Source organism: Apus apus, chromosome 1 (genome assembly GCF_020740795.1).
Source record: "Apus apus isolate bApuApu2 chromosome 1, bApuApu2.pri.cur, whole genome shotgun sequence".
NCBI classification, from domain to species: Eukaryota; Metazoa; Chordata; class Aves; order Apodiformes; family Apodidae; genus Apus; species Apus apus.
The window spans coordinates 153,460,160-153,478,820 of record NC_067282.1 but is presented as its reverse complement, the minus strand read 5'-3'; the positions used below and the strand labels follow the sequence as shown (position 1 = coordinate 153,478,820).

The window sequence follows — 18,661 nt, the reverse complement described above, 5'->3', positions numbered from 1 at the left end:
CTTTAAACATGATTTGAAATAAATTCCCTCCAAATCATGGTATCATTTACCCATACCTGCCAACTGGGAATAACCACACATAAGGAAATGTTTAAAACATGATTTGCCTGGACCATTTCAATGAGAAGATCAGATGTGAGATAAATTGTGATACTTAAGGCAGAAGTCCCATTTTTAACCTGAGAAGTGCAGAGGTGACTAGGGGCCATGTTCTTCCTGAAGGCATCTCAGAGCCATGACAGCTTTGCTTCTACTTTCAGCAGTTCAGAATAGATGCTTTTACTTACTTACTGGTAACGTGCAGCTGTTCTGTTCATCTTTCTGCTCTGTATCCCTCTCTATGAAAACATTTAGGTACTTGTTCCTCTGTCATCTACTATTAAACATGACTATACTGGGCCCCATGTCTCCTTGAGTTTGTCAGTCAGGAACCAAGCCCCACACAGCCCTTTATAATGATTTAACAAAGATATAAAAGCAGGAATCCAGAGAATGATCTGGTGCTGAATGAAATTAACTGGAGCCCTGTTTGCATGTGAAATGCCAGTTGACTTCCAGCCTTTATGTTCCATCTGGAGAGGCTTACCACTCTTTAATGAATTGTGGTAGTTGGGGTTGTATCTACATTAGCATTATAGCTTGCGTCAGGGAGGTGAAGCTTTTGAAGTGAAGCTCCTGATTGCACCTGCCTACTCTACCTTGCGTTGCACCATGAACTGAAGTTTGAGAATTAGATTAAATTGGGATGAAAGGAAACTGGAAAATATTCTGCCTATGGTTAATATGTGTTCAGTCCATGGGACCAGCCTACAGCTTGTCTGGCAAACCACCTCCCATTTCACCTTCACCTATGGAATGTGGATGTCAGTTCCTCAGCGTCAGCTGTTATTCTGTGCAAATTTGGTCTTACTATGCTATCCTACATGTTAATTTTGATGAGCCTTTAATACAGATCAGTTCCTGGATCTTGTAGCCAAGCAGCTGTGCAAAAGTCCATCAAAGAAGTAGAAGAGAAGTTAAAGGTTTTGTTTTACACTGAAAGCTATCTAATCTGGAAACTACCTTTGGTTCTGACTGCAGTATAAGTCTTATGTGGTATTTAGATTCAGCTTGGTGCCCTAAACAAGAAATTGTATTTCAGACTTCCATCAACACAAGGCTTTTGGACACTGTAAAACCTGAGGGGTGGGAGAAAAGGCGTTGGTGTCCCAGTAAAGTGAGAGTCACAGCACTCCTGCTGTGCTTGTTCAGAACAGAGCTGGGGATTGCTTACTTTTTTTTCCATGTGGAATTTTGTTTCTGTGGTAGAAAGGAAAGGCAAATATTTCAACATTTTTTTACCAACTACACTTTATCTTGCCTGAATAATCTTTCCAACCCACCAGCCACCTACAGTAGACCTATGCTTCACTTAGAGATTTGTGTATTGTATTAAAAAATGAAGCATTTATAAGCAGTGACAGATGATTCAAAGTAATTTGGTTTTATGCTTATTAGTTGTTCTTGCTTTTCTATTATCACTTTCTGTAACCTTTTACTAGTAGCACGATTCGTTAGTTGAGGATTAAATTTCTCAACTGCCCATTAAAAAAAAGTGGGAAGCAAGTCTTCATCTACATTTGACATACCTGTGCTTTGAGCTGGGACTGTATCTAGAAACAAGGACAGCTGAGTTTTCATATTTATTCAGCTTTTGGCCTATTTTCTGGTAGTGCAGATAAGCAAGCTTTTTTGCTATTTGCATTTTTTTGTAGCTATGCAGAGGTGATTTTCATCTTCTCATCCTCATAAAATGCAAGCCAAACAAAAACTGCTGTCTGTGCTCAGCTCTTTGAACTCTGTCATGCTGTAGAAGAGCAGTCAGATGCTGTCAGTTTTTATAGTGTCTGATTTAAAGGTTACACCTGTTTTAAGGTTTTTGAGGGGAGTATTAAACACCCAGTTTTCCACCCTTGAAAAGAATGTGAAAGCATGTGAGTGGAAAGACACGTGGCAAGTATCTTCAAGTATCTTAAAGCAACAAAATCATAGAGGAAAGATACTTGGCAAATTTAGCAATACTCTGCTTTGCAAATTAAGTTGTGCTTTTTTGGTTTTGCAAGGTTTAAAGCTTCACATGCCTATTGTTTTATCCGCTGGGGTCATCTTTGGCTTCTAGCTGCAAGCACAAAATATAGACAAGCATGCAAGGTTGCTATGTGGCAAAATCTTGCAGGGAAGCTGTTGTTGTGACCATCAGTTCCACCCAAGCAGGTGAAACAGAAGCTGAAGATAATTTTTGTCAATGTGCCTTGTGTTGCTCTGCAGCGCTGCTTGGTGAATATCTGGAAGATGACACAAGCAGCCTTTGAAAAGGGCATCACCTGGACTGAAAACTGGGAGGGTGGCTGCAGTACAGGCAAAGAATTTCCAGGAGATTCTTTTTTGCTTCAGTGTATTGGCTGTTTGCCAGTTTTTGTGCCCACATCCAGCTACTCTGTATGTTCGTGTTCAGGATGTGATATATGCAGAATGCATGAATGTGTGCAGAATCCAAACAGGACGGAGTTTGTGCTGTTTTTCTAATGCGACTGTTTTCACAGGCTCCAAGGTGTTTCCATGCTATAGGTCTGTGTTACCAACACTTGGATGCAGTTTTCTGCTTGGACGTATGGGCTCTTAGTAGCCTGAGGGTAATTTTGAAGTACAAGATTTGTGAATCTTGTGCTTCTGGGCTTCAGACTTGGCTGAAAAGAGTGTATTTTATCTCTAACCTACATGAGGGGGGTTCAGTTGCAACATGTCACATGGTTAGGAATTATTGTAATACAGGAAGCAATCTGATTATTATAATCTCATTAGGCCTCTCATATCACTAGCTCCATTTTTTTTTTTTAGCCATAATGTTAAGGAAGAAAATTTAAAATTAGTTATAAAACTAAAATGCAGTGTGTGCTTTGAGGGGCTTGAGAGGAGCTGTGAGGCATTGATTAGAATTAATTCTAAAGGAATTGCCATTTGCTGGGGACACTTAGTGATTTGAGATTAGAGAACACAGTTTATGCTTTGGCATATCAGCCTTAGTAATGATGTAGGCAAAGCTTGTAACTGGTCTTCTGCATCCAGCACAGCTACCATCACAAGCAAACAAGGGTCCTTGAGGTGTTGATTTCAGGAAGTGCTTGCCACCTGTGAGTTTTTCAAGTTAAAATAACTTCAAAACCACAAATTTGGCCATACATCCATACTTGTGCCTGTGTAGAGTCTCTGAAAATTATATTGTTGCTTTAACTTTTACCTGATAGTCTAACCACTTCTCAATTTTACAAAAAGTTATTTGGTTTATTAAAATTATGCACTTCCAACTTTGCTGCACAGCTCTGTATTTAATATTCATGTTCATATTTTCTTATTAAGGTGCCAGTTTTTGTCAATATAGTATAAGGGGGCTAGTCAAAGGAGACTTGTCCTTTGAGGACATAGTCAGCTTCTGATTCCTGTCACAAACAGCAGAATCATTAATCAGTAAGGTTGGAAAAGACCTCAAAGGTCAAAAGTCCAAACGTCAACCCGACACCACCATGCCAACTAAACCGTGTCCTGAAGTGCCACATCTACATGATTTTGGAATACCTCCAGGGTTGGTGACTCCACCACTTCCTTGGGCAGCCTGTTCCAATGCTTGACCACTCAGTAAAGAATTTTTTCCAATCCAAATAGGTAGCTACAACAGAACATATTAAATATTGTCCGAATAATAATAATAATAAATAAAAACCCCCCACCCTTGCTTTTTAACATTGTTTAAGTGTTAATTGTGAAATAGGAGCATCTTTTGATGTGTGTCAAAGAAGAGAGGCAATAAGCTGTTGGAAAATACATACATGTGCAGTATTTTTCATGGCAAGAATTGTTCTGCAGTCATGCTGAAGACTTCAGCTGCAGTTCTTAATGTCTCAACAATGTATTGTCTTCTCCAGAAAGGCTAGGGTAGAAGTTGAACTGCTATGGCTATGTGGAGTTTTACTGATTTGCAAGTGTTGCAGGGAGGCTACACAGTTGACATTTCGAGGTTGTGTGTTACATTTGAGCTGCAGAGAAACCAATTGCTTTAAGGCTCCAAAAGAGCCCTTCTTGCTTTACCTGTCCCCTGCTGTATAAGGTGCTCCTGTCATTCTCTGGCTGCTTTACATATCAAGTCTTTGTAGTGACAATTCCCTGTGGTTTTTGGAATATATTTACAGAAACAAAACAAAATTTTTTATTTTTATTTTTTTTTACTTCCCTGCCATCTAGTGTCTGCCCATTGGTGACTGCTTCACTTTCATAACTTTTTTCCACAAAACAAGCTGAACCTGTGCTTTTTTTTAGGATAAGGAGTTTAAAACAAATGTATGGACTGTAAACATAATTACTCCCAGGCTTGTTTAATAAGATGTCCAAGCCTGTCAGGTCTTTAAGATCTAAAAATAATGACATTTAAACAAAATTGCTCCATTTAACATCTGAAACCTTGCTCCTTCCTGGTTCATTGTGTACAGAATGGCATCTTGAAAACAGAGGCTGCAGAGAGACTTGATATACTCGTGTCATGGTCAGAGAGTAAAGGTGGAACACTAAGCAGGCACTGTAGAATTAACAAAAGCTGTAGAGGGCACTTGCAGCTGTGGTTCTTTTTACAGCATCTAGCAGAGAAATCTGTAATTTATAATTTGATCATCTACCTGTAACTTGTCTCCCGGGAGTTAATTGCTGGTTCTTTGATCTCTTCTCTTGAAGCAAAATCTCAAAGCCTTGAGGCTTTGTGTGGAGAAGGAGTCTGTGCATTTAAGCCTAAGAGCCTCATTGTCAGGGGCCCAATAGCTGCACCTGGTTTGTTTATATTTTTAGATAGCTGCCTGTGTTTGTATTCCATGTGTTTATAACATCTATGATTAATTAGAGGTAGCTGGAGTAAGAAAGTTCATTTTGTAAGTGATAGAAGTGTGCTCTTTGTCCATCCTGAAGTTTTAGAAAGAGGTTTGATAGGCTGCAATTAGGCCTCAATCCCTGCAATGATAAAAGATTTAACTCTGTTTAACTCTGTTGGTTGCAAGAGAAACATAGTAATTCAGGGAAGTAAAATATAGTATGTAATACAGCTTTTTCTCCTTCATGCTCCCACAGTCATCTTGGGTTCATCCTTACTTGTTGGCGGGGAATGGTCTCCTTTTTCTTCTCATGGCCCCACACTTTCCCTAGTCTGGGCACTCCATAAAGTTATCAGAGGAGTTTCCAAAGGACAATTATCCATCCAAGCAGCAGGCCTTAAGTCTGGTCTAGGAATGCAAAGGTACTCACCAGAAGTTCCTTATCTCCCTTTTCCTCTCCAGTGTGGTGGTGGCATAATCCTAATTGTAATTAAGCTTTCTTTTATAATTTTTATTTTTCAGTTCAAGATTTAGATAGTGTCTTTTGAATGCAAAGAGTTAATTGGGATGGAGGAAGCAGGTTATACTATGTGTTGTATTTGTATTTAGATTACTTATGTGTCTGCATTTGCTGTACATGTTCTGCAACACAAAACTGTAGCCACAGTTACTCATAGATCTGATAACTGTTACCATAGGTGGCAATTTCCACTTTGCTTCTAAAGAGGGTGAACTTTCTGTTAAGTTACATATATCTACTAGAGCTTAAAATAACTCAGTGTTTGGCATTGAAAAACCTTAGCCCTTTCTGTCAATAATTTTGCATATTTGCTGTGACAAACTACACTTCAGGCTTTTCACAGTTAAAACTAATGAAAACCTTACATTTCAGCTGTATCATAAAGGAGATACCACTGTAATAGAGTTACTGGCAATTTTGCTGAGTTGTGGACTTTGGCTCTGCAAAGGTGCTTTGTTCAAGCATCAGAAGCAGCTCAGATGGTGCAAGGCTCCATGGTGATCTGGAGCTGAGCTGAGGCAGAGTCCCACCTGTATGGGTGGATGCTTGTGCAACCAGGGCAAGCCCAATTCAGGGAGCTGGAAAGTGACTTTTTTGGGGAGCAACAACTCTGTGAGCCAGGAAACATCAGTGTTGATGCAGGAGAAGGGATGGCTTTATGAGGCAGGGTGTCAGGGAGGCAGGACTTCTTCAGCTCTGGCTTCTTCAACAGCCTGAACCTCACCTAAAAAATATAGCTAATATGGCTTTTATTTGTCTGCTGTCTTCTGTGCCATCTCTCTGTTGACTGGAATAGGTTGGTGATAGGAAAGACTGTGGTAGCACAGTAACTGTGGTGCCATGCTTTGGCAGCGCTAGCAACAGTAACAATGTGGGGAAGAACCTTTCACCAGCTTTTCTTCAGTTGGAGACTAGAAACACTCTTAATTCTTTAATAACAATGACAGTGTGCTTGAAGAGTATCACTGAAGGGCAAAGCTGCATTTCTTGGGGTGCCAGAAATGTGTTTCTCACCTTCATAAAAATATTTGGATTTATTTATTTTTTTTTAAGTGAATCTTGATTTTGAATTTTCTGAGTTTGTGTATTTTGAAGGTTGAATAATCACCCTCTTTTCACATTTCTATAGCAACCTCCTCTTTGATAATGCCCCACTAGCAAGTTGATTTCTCCTTCTGTGCATGTGACCCAGTTTGTGAATGCTTTTTTCTCCTATGGTATAAGAAACGCTTTTTGAAAGTGGGATGAGGATATATGTCGGAGGGAAGAAAGTGCCACCAGCCTTGATCTGTTGTTCAAGTTTTGTGTCTTTTACTAAATACTTCACACAGAATGCTACAGGGTGGGAGCCCCACCCTGAACTGACAGAGGAAGTCCTTGAGCCTATGTGCAGCACTGTATCTCATCTTTTTATGAAAGCATAGTAAACAAGAGAGAAACTAGAGTTTGGTTGAGATCAGAGATGAATAGCTGCAGCAGAAGGCCTTCTGCCATTCTGAATTAAGTCAGCATGTGTGAGATTGGGTTTGCCATTACATGAGCTTCTCTTTGGCATAGCAAAGGAAGATTTTATGTTTCCCTCAGGAACCCATCTAACTGAAGAGCAGAATACTGGAATCAATAGCCTTTCTACAAACATTGCATGTTGTCTAACCAACTGATTTGCAGTTCAGGTACCACCTTCTTGTCTATGATGAGCTAGATACTTTGGCCAGAGAAAATCTCATGTGCTGTCCCTCCCCTGTCAGCCTACACATCTGATAGCTTCTAGTAGTGATCTTACCATTTACAGAAGGTTTTGTGGCCTCTTCTTCCCCCTGGACACCTGAGCTATGAGGACCTGTGAAGACCCTTTTGCCTTGCTTTCTTCCCTTTATTTGGCTCCTTGCAAGCCTTGGTGTGTTCTGTCAGCTGCATAAGCAAATGCAGGATGTACAAGTATTTTGACCTCTTTTTCTCAGCAATGGGATCAGTCCCCTTCCCCTGCTATGTTTCATTCTTAGAGTCACAGAGTTTGGTTCTGATGCCACTTAATTCTCACAGTGGGTGACAGAAACTTGAATATTTGCTATCTTTGAAATCTTTGCAAGGCTAAAATTTGCTGTTGTACACTTTGGGGTAAACCCTGGGCAGAAAATGTTTGAAGCAGTTTGCCCAGCTTTTTTTTTTTCTGCTGTTATGTTGGAGATTTGGGTTTAATTCCTTGGCCTTGGTTCACTCTGCTTATAGCAACACCAGTTTGATGCTTTGCAGCAATATTTCCCTTAATTCAAGCATTGCCATATTAAAAATGTGACTTGGACTGAGGGAACAAAGGTTTTACACATTGGAGTTTTGGACTCTGTCTCACAGGAATTAGTACATTGCTTTGAGGCAAAGATTAGCAACTTCCATCTCTCTGCTTTGTATGGGGGGGTGTGCATCATCATAGATGGTCCTCTGTGCTGCTTCTTAACTCTGGGGGTCATATGGAAGGACAACAGTTGAAATGTACAGCTGCAAACATTTTTGAAGCAGGGTGGAGGCAGGAGACAGTTGCATCATTGATCTCCAGGGAGATTCTCATGGTAGCTAAGGGTGTGACCACAAAGATACTAATGCTTCAGGAATTCTAGTGATGAGGCATCAAAATGCCCCACAGTAAGTAGCAAGGAGACTAGAATACTAGGATGTATGTAGTAGGAATTTAATTTGATCCTTTCTAGCCAACCCAGCTGTGGTAGGAAATAATGTCCTGCTGTCAGTCATCTACAGGTGAGGGGTATCAAGCTCATCCTGGTAACAGCAGATGTTGCAAATACCCATGTGGCTGATTGAGTGAGATAAAAGTATTTACAGCTCGGTTACGGGCACCTGCTAGACTGTGGTGTTCCAAACCTTGTTGGTCATGCTCTTCTTTCATTAAACCATTTTCAGTGCTTGCTTGGCCCTTGGTACCATCAGGCCATTTTTCTGAGGGGGCTGCGTTCAGCAGCCTGGGAGGCCCCTGCTGCAGCCCTGGCCTTAAACCCAGCCTCTGGTTTCTGACTCTGTCTGGCAGGGCAGTTTTTGCTCAGTTTTGCTGACACTATTCTTTGTGGAGCCATCCTGTAAACCAACATACCAGTCCAGGTTAAAATAACTCTTTCAAAACAATTGTGATCTGAGTCCACAAACGGTTTTGTCAGCATAACAGAGGGCTAACATGTTTTGTCCCAGGCCTGGGTACAAGAATGAGGGCAGGAAGTTTAACCTTACAGAGGATAAAAATACCACACACATATCATGTGGAAACAAAGCAGAAAAACAGGCAAAGGGTATACCTAGCTGAAATTGGGTATTGCAGATGTTACTTCTGCATTCTGAAATGTCCCAGTAGCAGAGTAGTATCAAGGAATTTTTTTTCTGCATGCAGTTGAAAACAAAAACTTGCAACAGGTAGTACTACTCTTATAGTTCCACGAGGTTTATTTGGTCTCTGGCAGGACTGTTCTCATTAGGGGCTCATCCAGCATTTTGCTAGCAAAGCTGTCCATGTGGTTAGACAGACAGAGGATTTGAACCAAGGTAACTATTACTTCTTTTGGGAAAGGGGCAAGTGCCCTGTGGAGGTGCTGGAGTTACTTTATGGTGACAGTTCCCTGGTACAGCTTCCCATGCAGCACAAGTACAACTGGGCCATCAGTGGTGAGGCAGAAGCTAGTGGGATGTGGGAGAGGGGCAAGAAGAGGTCATGACTTAAGATGGACCTACTGCCAGACTAAACATTTGTTGAACAGTCTCCCCAGGAAGTCAGAATGTTAAATGTTAAATATCTTTTTGCAGTTCTTGGATTTAGTAAGGTGCTTGGTACAGGCCTGACATCTTTGTAAGCAAGCTGGGGCAACTGGGAGCTGCACATGCAACTGGTGAGAGAGCAGTATTGGAGTAAAGGCTGGGTGTCAGATTGGGAAGATGTTGACCAGGGCTTTTGAGTGGGGAGGAAGGAGGTAGATGTCTGATACTATATTTTCAGTCATTTTATGTAAACAAGGGAATAGTGTGTCTATTTATAAGCTTGCAAGTTAGTAGTTTGGGAGGGGGGCAGGATTGAGACTCACAATATCTGGAACAGCTGAGAAATATGGGACAAAACCAATTAAAAATGCAGTTTCTACATTTTGGTACCTGTAGTCAGTGGCATGGATGGAGGATGGAGGATGGCAGGCTATATAGCAGTTCTGCAGAAGAGGATTGGAGACATTTCACAATTTGTGAGCCAAGCACAAGTGATCATGTTATGCATTTTATGTAGACAAAAAAGGCAAACTGGCTGGGACATACAACTAAGAGGTATTATTTAATAATCATTTAGCTCTGTAAAAGCTGGTAAAGCCTAGGCTGGAATACGTACCCAATTTTGGACACTATACTTCAAGAAAAATGCAGAGGAGGAGTCCAAAAAACAGCAAGCAAGCAAGCAAAGGTCTAGGAAATCTTACCTGTAAGGAAAGGTTGAAACAATGGTCTTTGATCATTTTATATAGCAGAAGACTCTAGGAAAACCAAAGTTGGCAAATATATAGGGATAGATGCAAAGAGGAAGAAAATAAATAGTTCTCTGTAATGATTCCAGGTAAGTTAAGGAATAATGAGTATAAGTTGTAGGTAGGGAATGTAAGTTAGACATTCAGAAAGGTTTTTAAATAGTAAGAACATCTATGCACTGGGATAATAGTAATTTCAAAGCCAGAAAAATGTGTAGGGCCTATTTAACTTTGAATGGGGTATGATTTTACAATAAACACCCTCTTCTGACATGTCAGCTCCATCCTAGATTGCTCAGGGAAGCAGTGACGGATTTGTGCCCTCTTGACATTTTCAGAGGTCAAATTTGAAGTTTTCTGTCATGTTGCCAGCCCAGAGAGCTACAACCCAATGCTTGTTTCCAGAGGACTAGTCGTGAGAGACTGAAATAGTTCTTTACGAGATTATTCCCCTTGCAGTTTTACTTTTTAATGTCTATGTGATTTAGGAGAGGGTTTTTTTTTTTTGTTGGTTGGTTGGTTTGGTTTTGGTTTTTTTACTTGAGGATCTGTCTTGCTTTGTTCTTCTGTATGTAAGAGCTTTCTTGGACTACCTGTGAAATCAGCTGAACTCCTGCAGTTGGCTTTCCTAACCATTTGCTTTGGTCAGGGAAATGTCACTTAAAGTTCATGTGCTGACTCTTACTGACAGCAGTGGTAGGCAAGAAGAGGAGAGTAAAGAATTACTGCCATGCCTGCACATTCCAGTGGTAGTGAGCTTTTGAAGACTCAAGATAAGGCCTGCTTTGCTTGTCTCCAGGGTTGATTTTTATGCTAGTTTATATATTGCATAGTGTCTTTGCCCAAGTGTTCCTGAACTTTTATTTCACTTTTCTGTGATACACATACAATGAAAGAAATACATGTTTAATTTCAAGCACGTGCATGTTCACAAGCAGTTCATACAGCTTAAAAAGAGTATTTTCTGTTGCTTGCTCTTCACTGAAGTGTGACGGTCAGACATCAGGAGTTGATGTTGCAGCTATCCAGTGAAGTTCTTTGTATTATTTTTCAGTTATTGCAAAACCATATCTCTACTCTTACTTTGGTTTATCCCAAAGTGCAATCAGTGCACTTCGATTTCACAGCTTGCATAACTTTTCCTGGTGATTTCTTTCCATAATCAGATTGCACAAAGCTATCTTTAATCTGAACAGAAACCATTTGCCCCATCATTGCGGGGGTCTGTATACTCACTTGCTGTGGTTAGTTATCAATTATAGTTAATTTATTCTACAAATTACTCATCATTCATGTGTGAATCCCATCCATGATGCCCTGGTGTGTTTAGAATTCCTGGCATATGGAGTAAATTCTAGTATTTACCCCATTGATGTGAACCTAGAGGGACTGTGTATTTCACAGAATGTATGTCTATCTTAACACTTTGTCTTCAGCTGTTCTGTTTTATTGTCAGAAATACTTTAGAAGTCTACATACGCATTAGAAGTAGTTTTATGTTGCATTTATGCAAAAGCTTTTATTTTTTAATAACCTTTTGAAATTCAGTTATGAAGTTACATTTGAGAAATAGTTCATGATTAGTCTTAAGTGAAAAATTGTATGAGTAGACAAGGTTTCATAGGACCTAGATGCAATACTTTGGAGTTATTCACTGTACAATTAAAATTTCTGTCTTCAAAAGATTTGCAGCTTACCTTTAGAGCTGTAACTTTGCTGTTTAGCTTGATGGTAATTTAGAAACTTCACCAGGCAGTTCTAAATGTATTTCAGAAATACAAAAAGAAATTACTAAGTTCCCTTCAACACGTTCTGAATGCAAGCCACAATGTGATTGTTTTCAGAAACAAGCTACTTGCAGATTCGGGAAAGCTGTGAGGAGCTAGTGACACTTACTGTTGCTGGGTTACAACTAATGGGTTACAACTCTTTCTCTAGTTGTACTGTGGGACGTGAGCTTTGTGTACTCCAGAGGAACCTGGCAGAGTGAGAGATTCCTCCAGGGTTAGTTCGGTCCTGGACAGCAGAGGATCAGTTTCTTAAAACATGATCTATTTTGGCTCTGGTGTTACACTGGGCCCGAGGGGGCAAGGAGGTCTGTTATATGGAGAGCTGCTGTTAATTCCTCAAGTTGTGGTTTTCTGTCAACAGACAAATGTATTTTCCTGTCCAAGTGTTCCTGTTTTCACAATAGTTTCTCTTACATGGAGCAATATATATGTCCTGTGGACCTGCAGTATTTGTAACCAGCTGTTGCATGTACACGAAACACAGGTGCAGGTTAAGGAAAGACTTGCAGCTTCCTTTCACATGTAAAGGTAGTAAAGAGGATTTACAGTTCATTAGGATTCTCTTCCATCCTTCCAACTATTTCGTGTATCAGTGCTGTTCCCTTACTGAAGGGTCCTGGATATTTTTTTACTCCACATTGAAGCTTGAAAAAGACATTTGTTGGAGGGCTGGTTTCAGCTCACGTTCTTGGGCCCAACTTTGTGAAGAGTGGTTGCTTCAACTAGAAGAGTAGCCCATATGACTTTTAAAGTAGTCCACAAGAAGTCCAGCTCATCTCCTGTGCTGTCAAAGGGAGTATGTCAATTCACATGGCTTTATACCAGCTGGAGATCTGGTCCAGTGCATTGAAAGATGCAGGAGGCAGTTGCTGCTGTGGATTTGTTAACTTAGTTGGCCTGAAGGGACGTGCAGTGAGAGAACTTACATCATTCTAATTAATTCTTTAAATGTTTTTCCCTCAACAGCTCTGAAAAGTCCAGCTGCATTTCATGAACAAAGAAGGAGTTTGGAGCGGGCCAGGGTAAGATGCAATATGGTCTTTGATTTTTTTAGGGAAGTCAGGAGTAGTATGTTCTAGTTTTGAGCATCCTGTAGCTGTTAATGAGATGCAGAAGGAAATTGTTCATATTCTGGATGTAATACAGCAGCACTATGCAGTCAGAGGTGTATTGGATGGGCTGTTTTTAGCTTATATGGGGTGGTGGTTAGCCCTCAGTGAACTCGTTGTGCCTATAAACCATTGAATATGATTCCTGGATTTCCCCTGGAGTCTTCTTTCTGGAAGTCACTGATACTCTCCCACTATCCATATACTTTACATTTTTATTTTTATGGTGGCTGTCTTGCTTCTGTTCATGTGGAGCTCAATTCCACCTTTGAGGAAAGTGTATGGTTTCTCTGTTGCCTTCACGTGCACTTGTTTATCTAGGACATTAGGAATTCAAAATTTAGTGGAGAGGATCAACCCCACCCCCTAAAAAAATCTTGTAACACTGAAATCAGACTTCTGGCTCTATAGAAAGAGGAAGTCAGGAGTCACACTTCATGCTGCACCTTTGCTAACTGGGGGGTTTCTTGTTGATTTCTGTTCCTCAAAAGGCCTCTGGGGACAGTTTTAGTTTTTCTGATTAGCCTACAGGGGAACAAAACCTGTTATGACTGCTGGGCTAGGTTTTATTTTAAAAGTGAAAGCAACGTAAGTAAAAAAAATAACAGCTGTGATTAAAGACTGTAAGGGAGGATGTTAGCACTTTAAACTCTGTGGAAGGTTTGGAACAGTGGACTTGGCATTAAGACCAGTGTCCCAAAGGCTTTTGCTTCTTCCTCCTCTTTTTTTCTTCAACTCTTTTTATTAAGTCAATATTTTGGTGCAATTTTCTGATTGACTTTAATGTCTATTTTCTCTGAAGGCCCATTCTGATGGCCAGTAGTCTCCAGTCTGTTACCTGCTGCTCTCAGATTCCCATCTGGCTGTGTAAAGGGTAACGTGCTCAGCCCAGGCAGGGTCATCTCTGTACATTGCTCTGTGATTCATTCTCCAAAGACAGAGCTAAAAGCAGTCTGGAAATTAAATAGGCCTTGTCGTAGCATTTAGGTTCTGCCTGCCAAGAGAGTGTATGGGTTCTTTAGCTTAACAAATAACATATCATTAAACAAATAAAAAAGGATGCCCAAACCACAAGTCAGCCCCGAATGCCAGCAGTATATGAAAGTATTTGCTGTGAACAATGGAACTAATGCATCTATCTTTAATGTAAAAAGAAGGGTCTTGAATTTCACCCTGACACAAGTTAGGGGTGTTGCATAAAAGGGGAAAAGAGGGCTTCAGCTCTTGGGGAAGTCCTTTCCAGTTTCTGTTCTGTGAGTGTGCAGTGCAATCTTACACTGAGGTGATGTACAGTAGAAGTTCATCTTTAGAATGCACTCATTTTCTGGGTGCTCTGGGACAGAAGATATGCCCCTTCTCTGTTCTGTGTTTCTTTACATCTCAGTGACAACTAAAGGTGTTTGTTTCTCTTGTTTGTGCTGTCCAAGATCACCTCACTGCTGTGTGTGATCAGCTGAAATCTGTTCTTGCTTGCCTGTTTTTGCTGCAGACAGAGGACTATCTGAAACGAAAAATCCGGTCCCGGCCAGAGAGATCAGAGCTGGTCAGGATGCACATTCTGGAAGGTATGGCATATGCTAAGCAGGAAAACAGCAACCATAAACTTTATTGTAATTAGTTATTTAACAGTTTTCCCTTTTGCCTCTGACCCCCAAGTCTTTCTTTCATTTGGGAGTGGGCAGAAGATGATGCCTATTGCATGATTTACTGGGAGGTGTTCAACTCTGCTTGCATGAAGATTCTCAGAATAATCTGAGGATTTTGATTCTCAGAATAATCGAAATTGTGCAGTTTTGTGTGGCTGTGCAATAATGAAAATGAATGACCATAGTTTGTTCTTCTACAAAGGGAAGACACTGTAAAATATCCAAGAAGGAATGAGGCAGGTTTGATCTTAATTAGTAAGCACCTCAGTTTCAAAGAGGGAATACTGTGCTGCTGCTCAGTACCACATCTTTGGACACAACTGTGTCTGTCTTTAAAAGGAAAATATTAACAAGAATTGGGTGACATCAGTTTGAGAACAGTGAATTTGTCTATTTTAGAGTTACAAGAGCTACTGTAGTTATCTTAGTAACTTCAGTATACCTAATATCTGTAATATCTTTATTGTGCACAGTTATCTATGCTTTTTGCAACTATTTTTCTGTGTACTTATCTACTGTTACCTACAGTTACCTTTCTGAATAGAAGTAAAATACTGCTGAAGTGCATAGGTTGACCATTGCTGGATTTATACCATTTTATTTACTTTCCCCTGAACAGAGACCTCAGCTGAACCCTCCTTGCAGGCTAAGCAGCTGAAGCTAAAGAGAGCCAGGCTGGCAGATGACCTCAATGAGAAGATAGCACAGAGGCCAGGTCCTATGGAGCTGGTGGAGAAGAACATCTTGCCTGTAGAATCAAGCCTGAAGGAAGCTATTATAGGTAAGGCCAGAGGAGGATCTGTGTTGAGGGCATTTCCTATAGCTGGCTGTGATTTTCTATCAATTATCCTGCCTGTCTAAGGGAGTGCAGTCCCAGTGTTGGTCTTGTTTTCCTGTCTCAGAGTCACAGCCTTTCAGCCCCAAAGATTCGGAAAAGCTGAACTCCCTTCTGGCCCAGACAGCCTACAGAGGTGTAAAGTTATAGGGAGCATGGTCATCCCAGAATAACTGAAAGCAGTTGCATACCCTAAAGACTTGAAAGACTGTTGAAGATTGCATTCCCTAGATTCTCTCCTTAAAAATCCCTCTTTTAGTATAACATGTCGGCAACCTTGGTCAGGGAGAACCCCCTGGCTCAGATCAAGGAGGGGAGACAGAATATAAACAGGTGTGATGAAACAAAAGCTGTCTGTGAACTTAAAAACTTCAGAGGATTCAACCCCTTTAAAAATAAACTAGAACAGATGTAAATCATGCCAGTGCCATTCCAAGGGTTGAAAGGAATGCTGAGGAATAGCCTTCCCACTGCCTCAGCAGTGTTCTTTCCCATCTCCCCCGCCTGAGCAGTCAGTGTGTGTCTGTGGTTATTCATCCCCCCAAACACATACAGCTACTCTAAAGACAAATGGGACACAACTGGGATCAAGAAAGAATACTTCTCATGAGAAAGGGAAAGGACAGTGTTGAGGGAGAGCCTGCCTGCAGTATTGCACAAGAGAAGTGGTTGAGGAAGAGAAAAAGTCAACTTGTGAGCTGGAGCATTAGAGCTGTGGCTTCCTTCTGACTTTGACATCTGATTACTATTGCCTTTGTGTTAGGTGCAAGTGATAACATTTTCCTGCTTACCAGGATTAATTTGAGATAATGTAATCTAAAACACATTAGTGCATTACAGATGTACATTTAAGTGAATTTGTCTCCTAGACATGCAGATAGACAGAAATGCTAGTCAGGGACACCCGTTAATCCATAGCCCTTGTTACTTGTAAGACTAGAGGACAATCTGGCATTCTGTCTTGAAGAGGGATTCTGCCTTCCACCACACAGGATGTTCATTACCAAAGAAACTGTGATTCCACTTTACACTGTCTAACCTTCTTCTTCTTTGGTGCCAAAATGATAATCAAATAAGCTGTGCCACACATCTGGATTTGGGCAGAGTTCAGTTGCTCTTGTTATACTTCCTGATCTTGTCTGGCTAAAGGGACCCCAGTCAGCACCATTTTATTCTACTGATAGCAGAGATCAATGTAAACACTTAAAACCAATCCAGTTTGGGCTCTGTTCTCTTATTTTTAGTTGGTACTTTAAGCAGAACTCGGGCACAGCTCTCTCCATGCCTTTGTTATCTTTGTAAAACACCTAGTGATAAGTGAAATAATTTCTTATTCCTCTTTAAAGACCACAGTTCATGTTTGTGTTTCTAGTTGGACAGGTGAACTACCCAAAGGTTGCAGACAATTCCTCCTTTGATGAGGACAGCAGTGATGCCCTCTCCCCAGAACAGCCAGCCAGCCATGAGTCCCAGGGGTCTGTCCCATCACCAATGGACTCCCGGATTTGTGAGCCTCTCCCTAGCACCACTGGCACATCACTAGCTCAGGTGAGAATGTGGTGGCCTCCTGCAGTGCCCTGGAGCTTCACAGCTACTGCTGATTTGTATCAGAGGATCCTAAAATGTGAGACTGAGGGATCCTCAAGAAGTGTAGTCTGTGAGATTTCGCAAGGGGTCTTAGCTCTGTGTGGTGTTGGTGAAGCCCTCTGGTTGTTCAGAAGCCCCTGTAGTGGTGCCATGTGGGGAAAGGGGACAGTCATTACTTGGTGATGCAGCCTGTGTTGGTGTTGCACTGATTCTGACAGGCAAAGCTGGGAGATACAGATGTGGGATTTTGAGTCCTTTTCTGCCCTAAAAAATTGTGCTGCTTCTCAGGGACAATTGAAGCAGTGGGTTAAAGGAGTCTAATCAGTGACTTGAAACACGTGCTGCTTCCCTTTAAGCAGACACTCCTGCACTCTTTTAAACTATTTCCCTCCTTGTATGTGTATTTGTTATGCCTTTTTCTGTTCCCACAGGGTACATCCCAATTGCAGATTAGCGCAGACTCCAGTGAAACACTTTTCCTACCTGAACAGCCACCTCCACCTCTGCCACCTCCACCTCTTCTGCCTCCTAGTCTTACCAATGGAGCGACTCTTACTGCTGCCAAGCCCCCACCAACACTCATTAAGGTACTATTTTGGCTGATTGCCTCATTGTTGTAGTCTGAAGGAAGATGAGATACTTACTCTGAAAAAGTCTTGGAGTTGGAAGTATTTTGCTAACAGATGTAAAGGAAGTAAAGCTCATTTATCACTAGTGTCCTCCTCTGACACTAGCTGTAACATACTAAATAGGTTTTTCTGTTCCATGTTGTATTCACCTTCTGTAAAATGGGTCCTGAATGCAAAATGTTTTGAAACAATCAGCATTATCCATAATTAGAGTCAGTGAGTCTGCACTGGATGAGCAAGTGATCAGGAGCACTGAGAAAGATGACCATTGTGGTGCAGTGTGAGCTGCTGCAGGCACTGTAACTGTACTGTTGCCTGAGGTAGAGGAGCATGGAAAGACCCTGAGGTCAAATCTGGAGAATTTTGAAATGAAAATCCCAGTGTGCATTCTGGTTTACATGGGGCGTTATGTTGTTTCAGCATTTCCATTCTTATTTGCTTCCTCCTTTTCTTTTAAATAGCAAAGCCAGCCCAAGTCTGCTAGTGAGAAGTCCCAGCGCAGTAAAAAAGCCAAGGAGTTGAAGCCGAAAGTCAAGAAGCTTAAATATCATCAGTATATTCCCCCGCACCTAAAGCAGGACAAGGGAGCTCCTCCCATGGATTCCTCCTATGCCAAAATTCTCCAGCAGCAGCAGCTCTTTCTCCAGCTTCAGATCCTCAACCAGCAGCAGCAGCAGCACTACAACTATCAGACCATCCTGCCAGCTCCACCAAAGTACGGGTCCTAAATGGCAGCTCTCTCTTAGGAAGCACCTGCTTCCCTGCTGCTGTTATCAGAGTCACTGTGTTGTGGGTGTGAGGTGGGGTAGTGTTGGGGTAGTGTCTAAGGTGGCACTAGTGGCCCAGATGTTTCTGAATGTGTATGATTATTGATACTGAGGACTTCCAGTGTCTTTCCACCTTGGTTTTGATGCCTGTGTTTTTTCTTTCCCTGCAGGCCTCCAGGAGAGCAGCAGAGTGGTGCCAGTGCCCCTGCTGTACGCAGTCTCTCTGCCACAGTCAGCAGCACATCTTCTGTGTCCTCTGGTTCCAGCGGGCTGATGCGACAAAACAGCAACGCTGCTGTGGGCAAGCCTGGCCCTCTCCCTGCCAACCTAGATGAGATGAAGGTAAATGTCCTGAGAAGCTCCACAGTTCTTTTTTTTTTGCCA

The 18,661-nt window shown here is 41.4% G+C and overlaps 1 protein-coding gene across 3 annotated transcripts in view; it reads left to right on the top strand.

Moving 5' to 3' along the window:
* The window catches only part of MRTFA (myocardin related transcription factor A), a 78,250-nt gene that overhangs the window by 48,846 nt on the left and 10,743 nt on the right, over positions 1-18,661 (top strand). For all 3 annotated transcript variants that reach the window (XM_051624252.1, XM_051624272.1, XM_051624263.1), the window contains 7 exons: positions 12,671-12,726; positions 14,303-14,378; positions 15,079-15,240; positions 16,667-16,842; positions 17,313-17,468; positions 17,972-18,225; positions 18,448-18,619. In XM_051624252.1, coding sequence (XP_051480212.1) covers positions 12,671-12,726; positions 14,303-14,378; positions 15,079-15,240; positions 16,667-16,842; positions 17,313-17,468; positions 17,972-18,225; positions 18,448-18,619 — 1,052 coding nt within the window. The remainder of the gene's footprint in view (positions 1-12,670; positions 12,727-14,302; positions 14,379-15,078; positions 15,241-16,666; positions 16,843-17,312; positions 17,469-17,971; positions 18,226-18,447; positions 18,620-18,661) is intronic.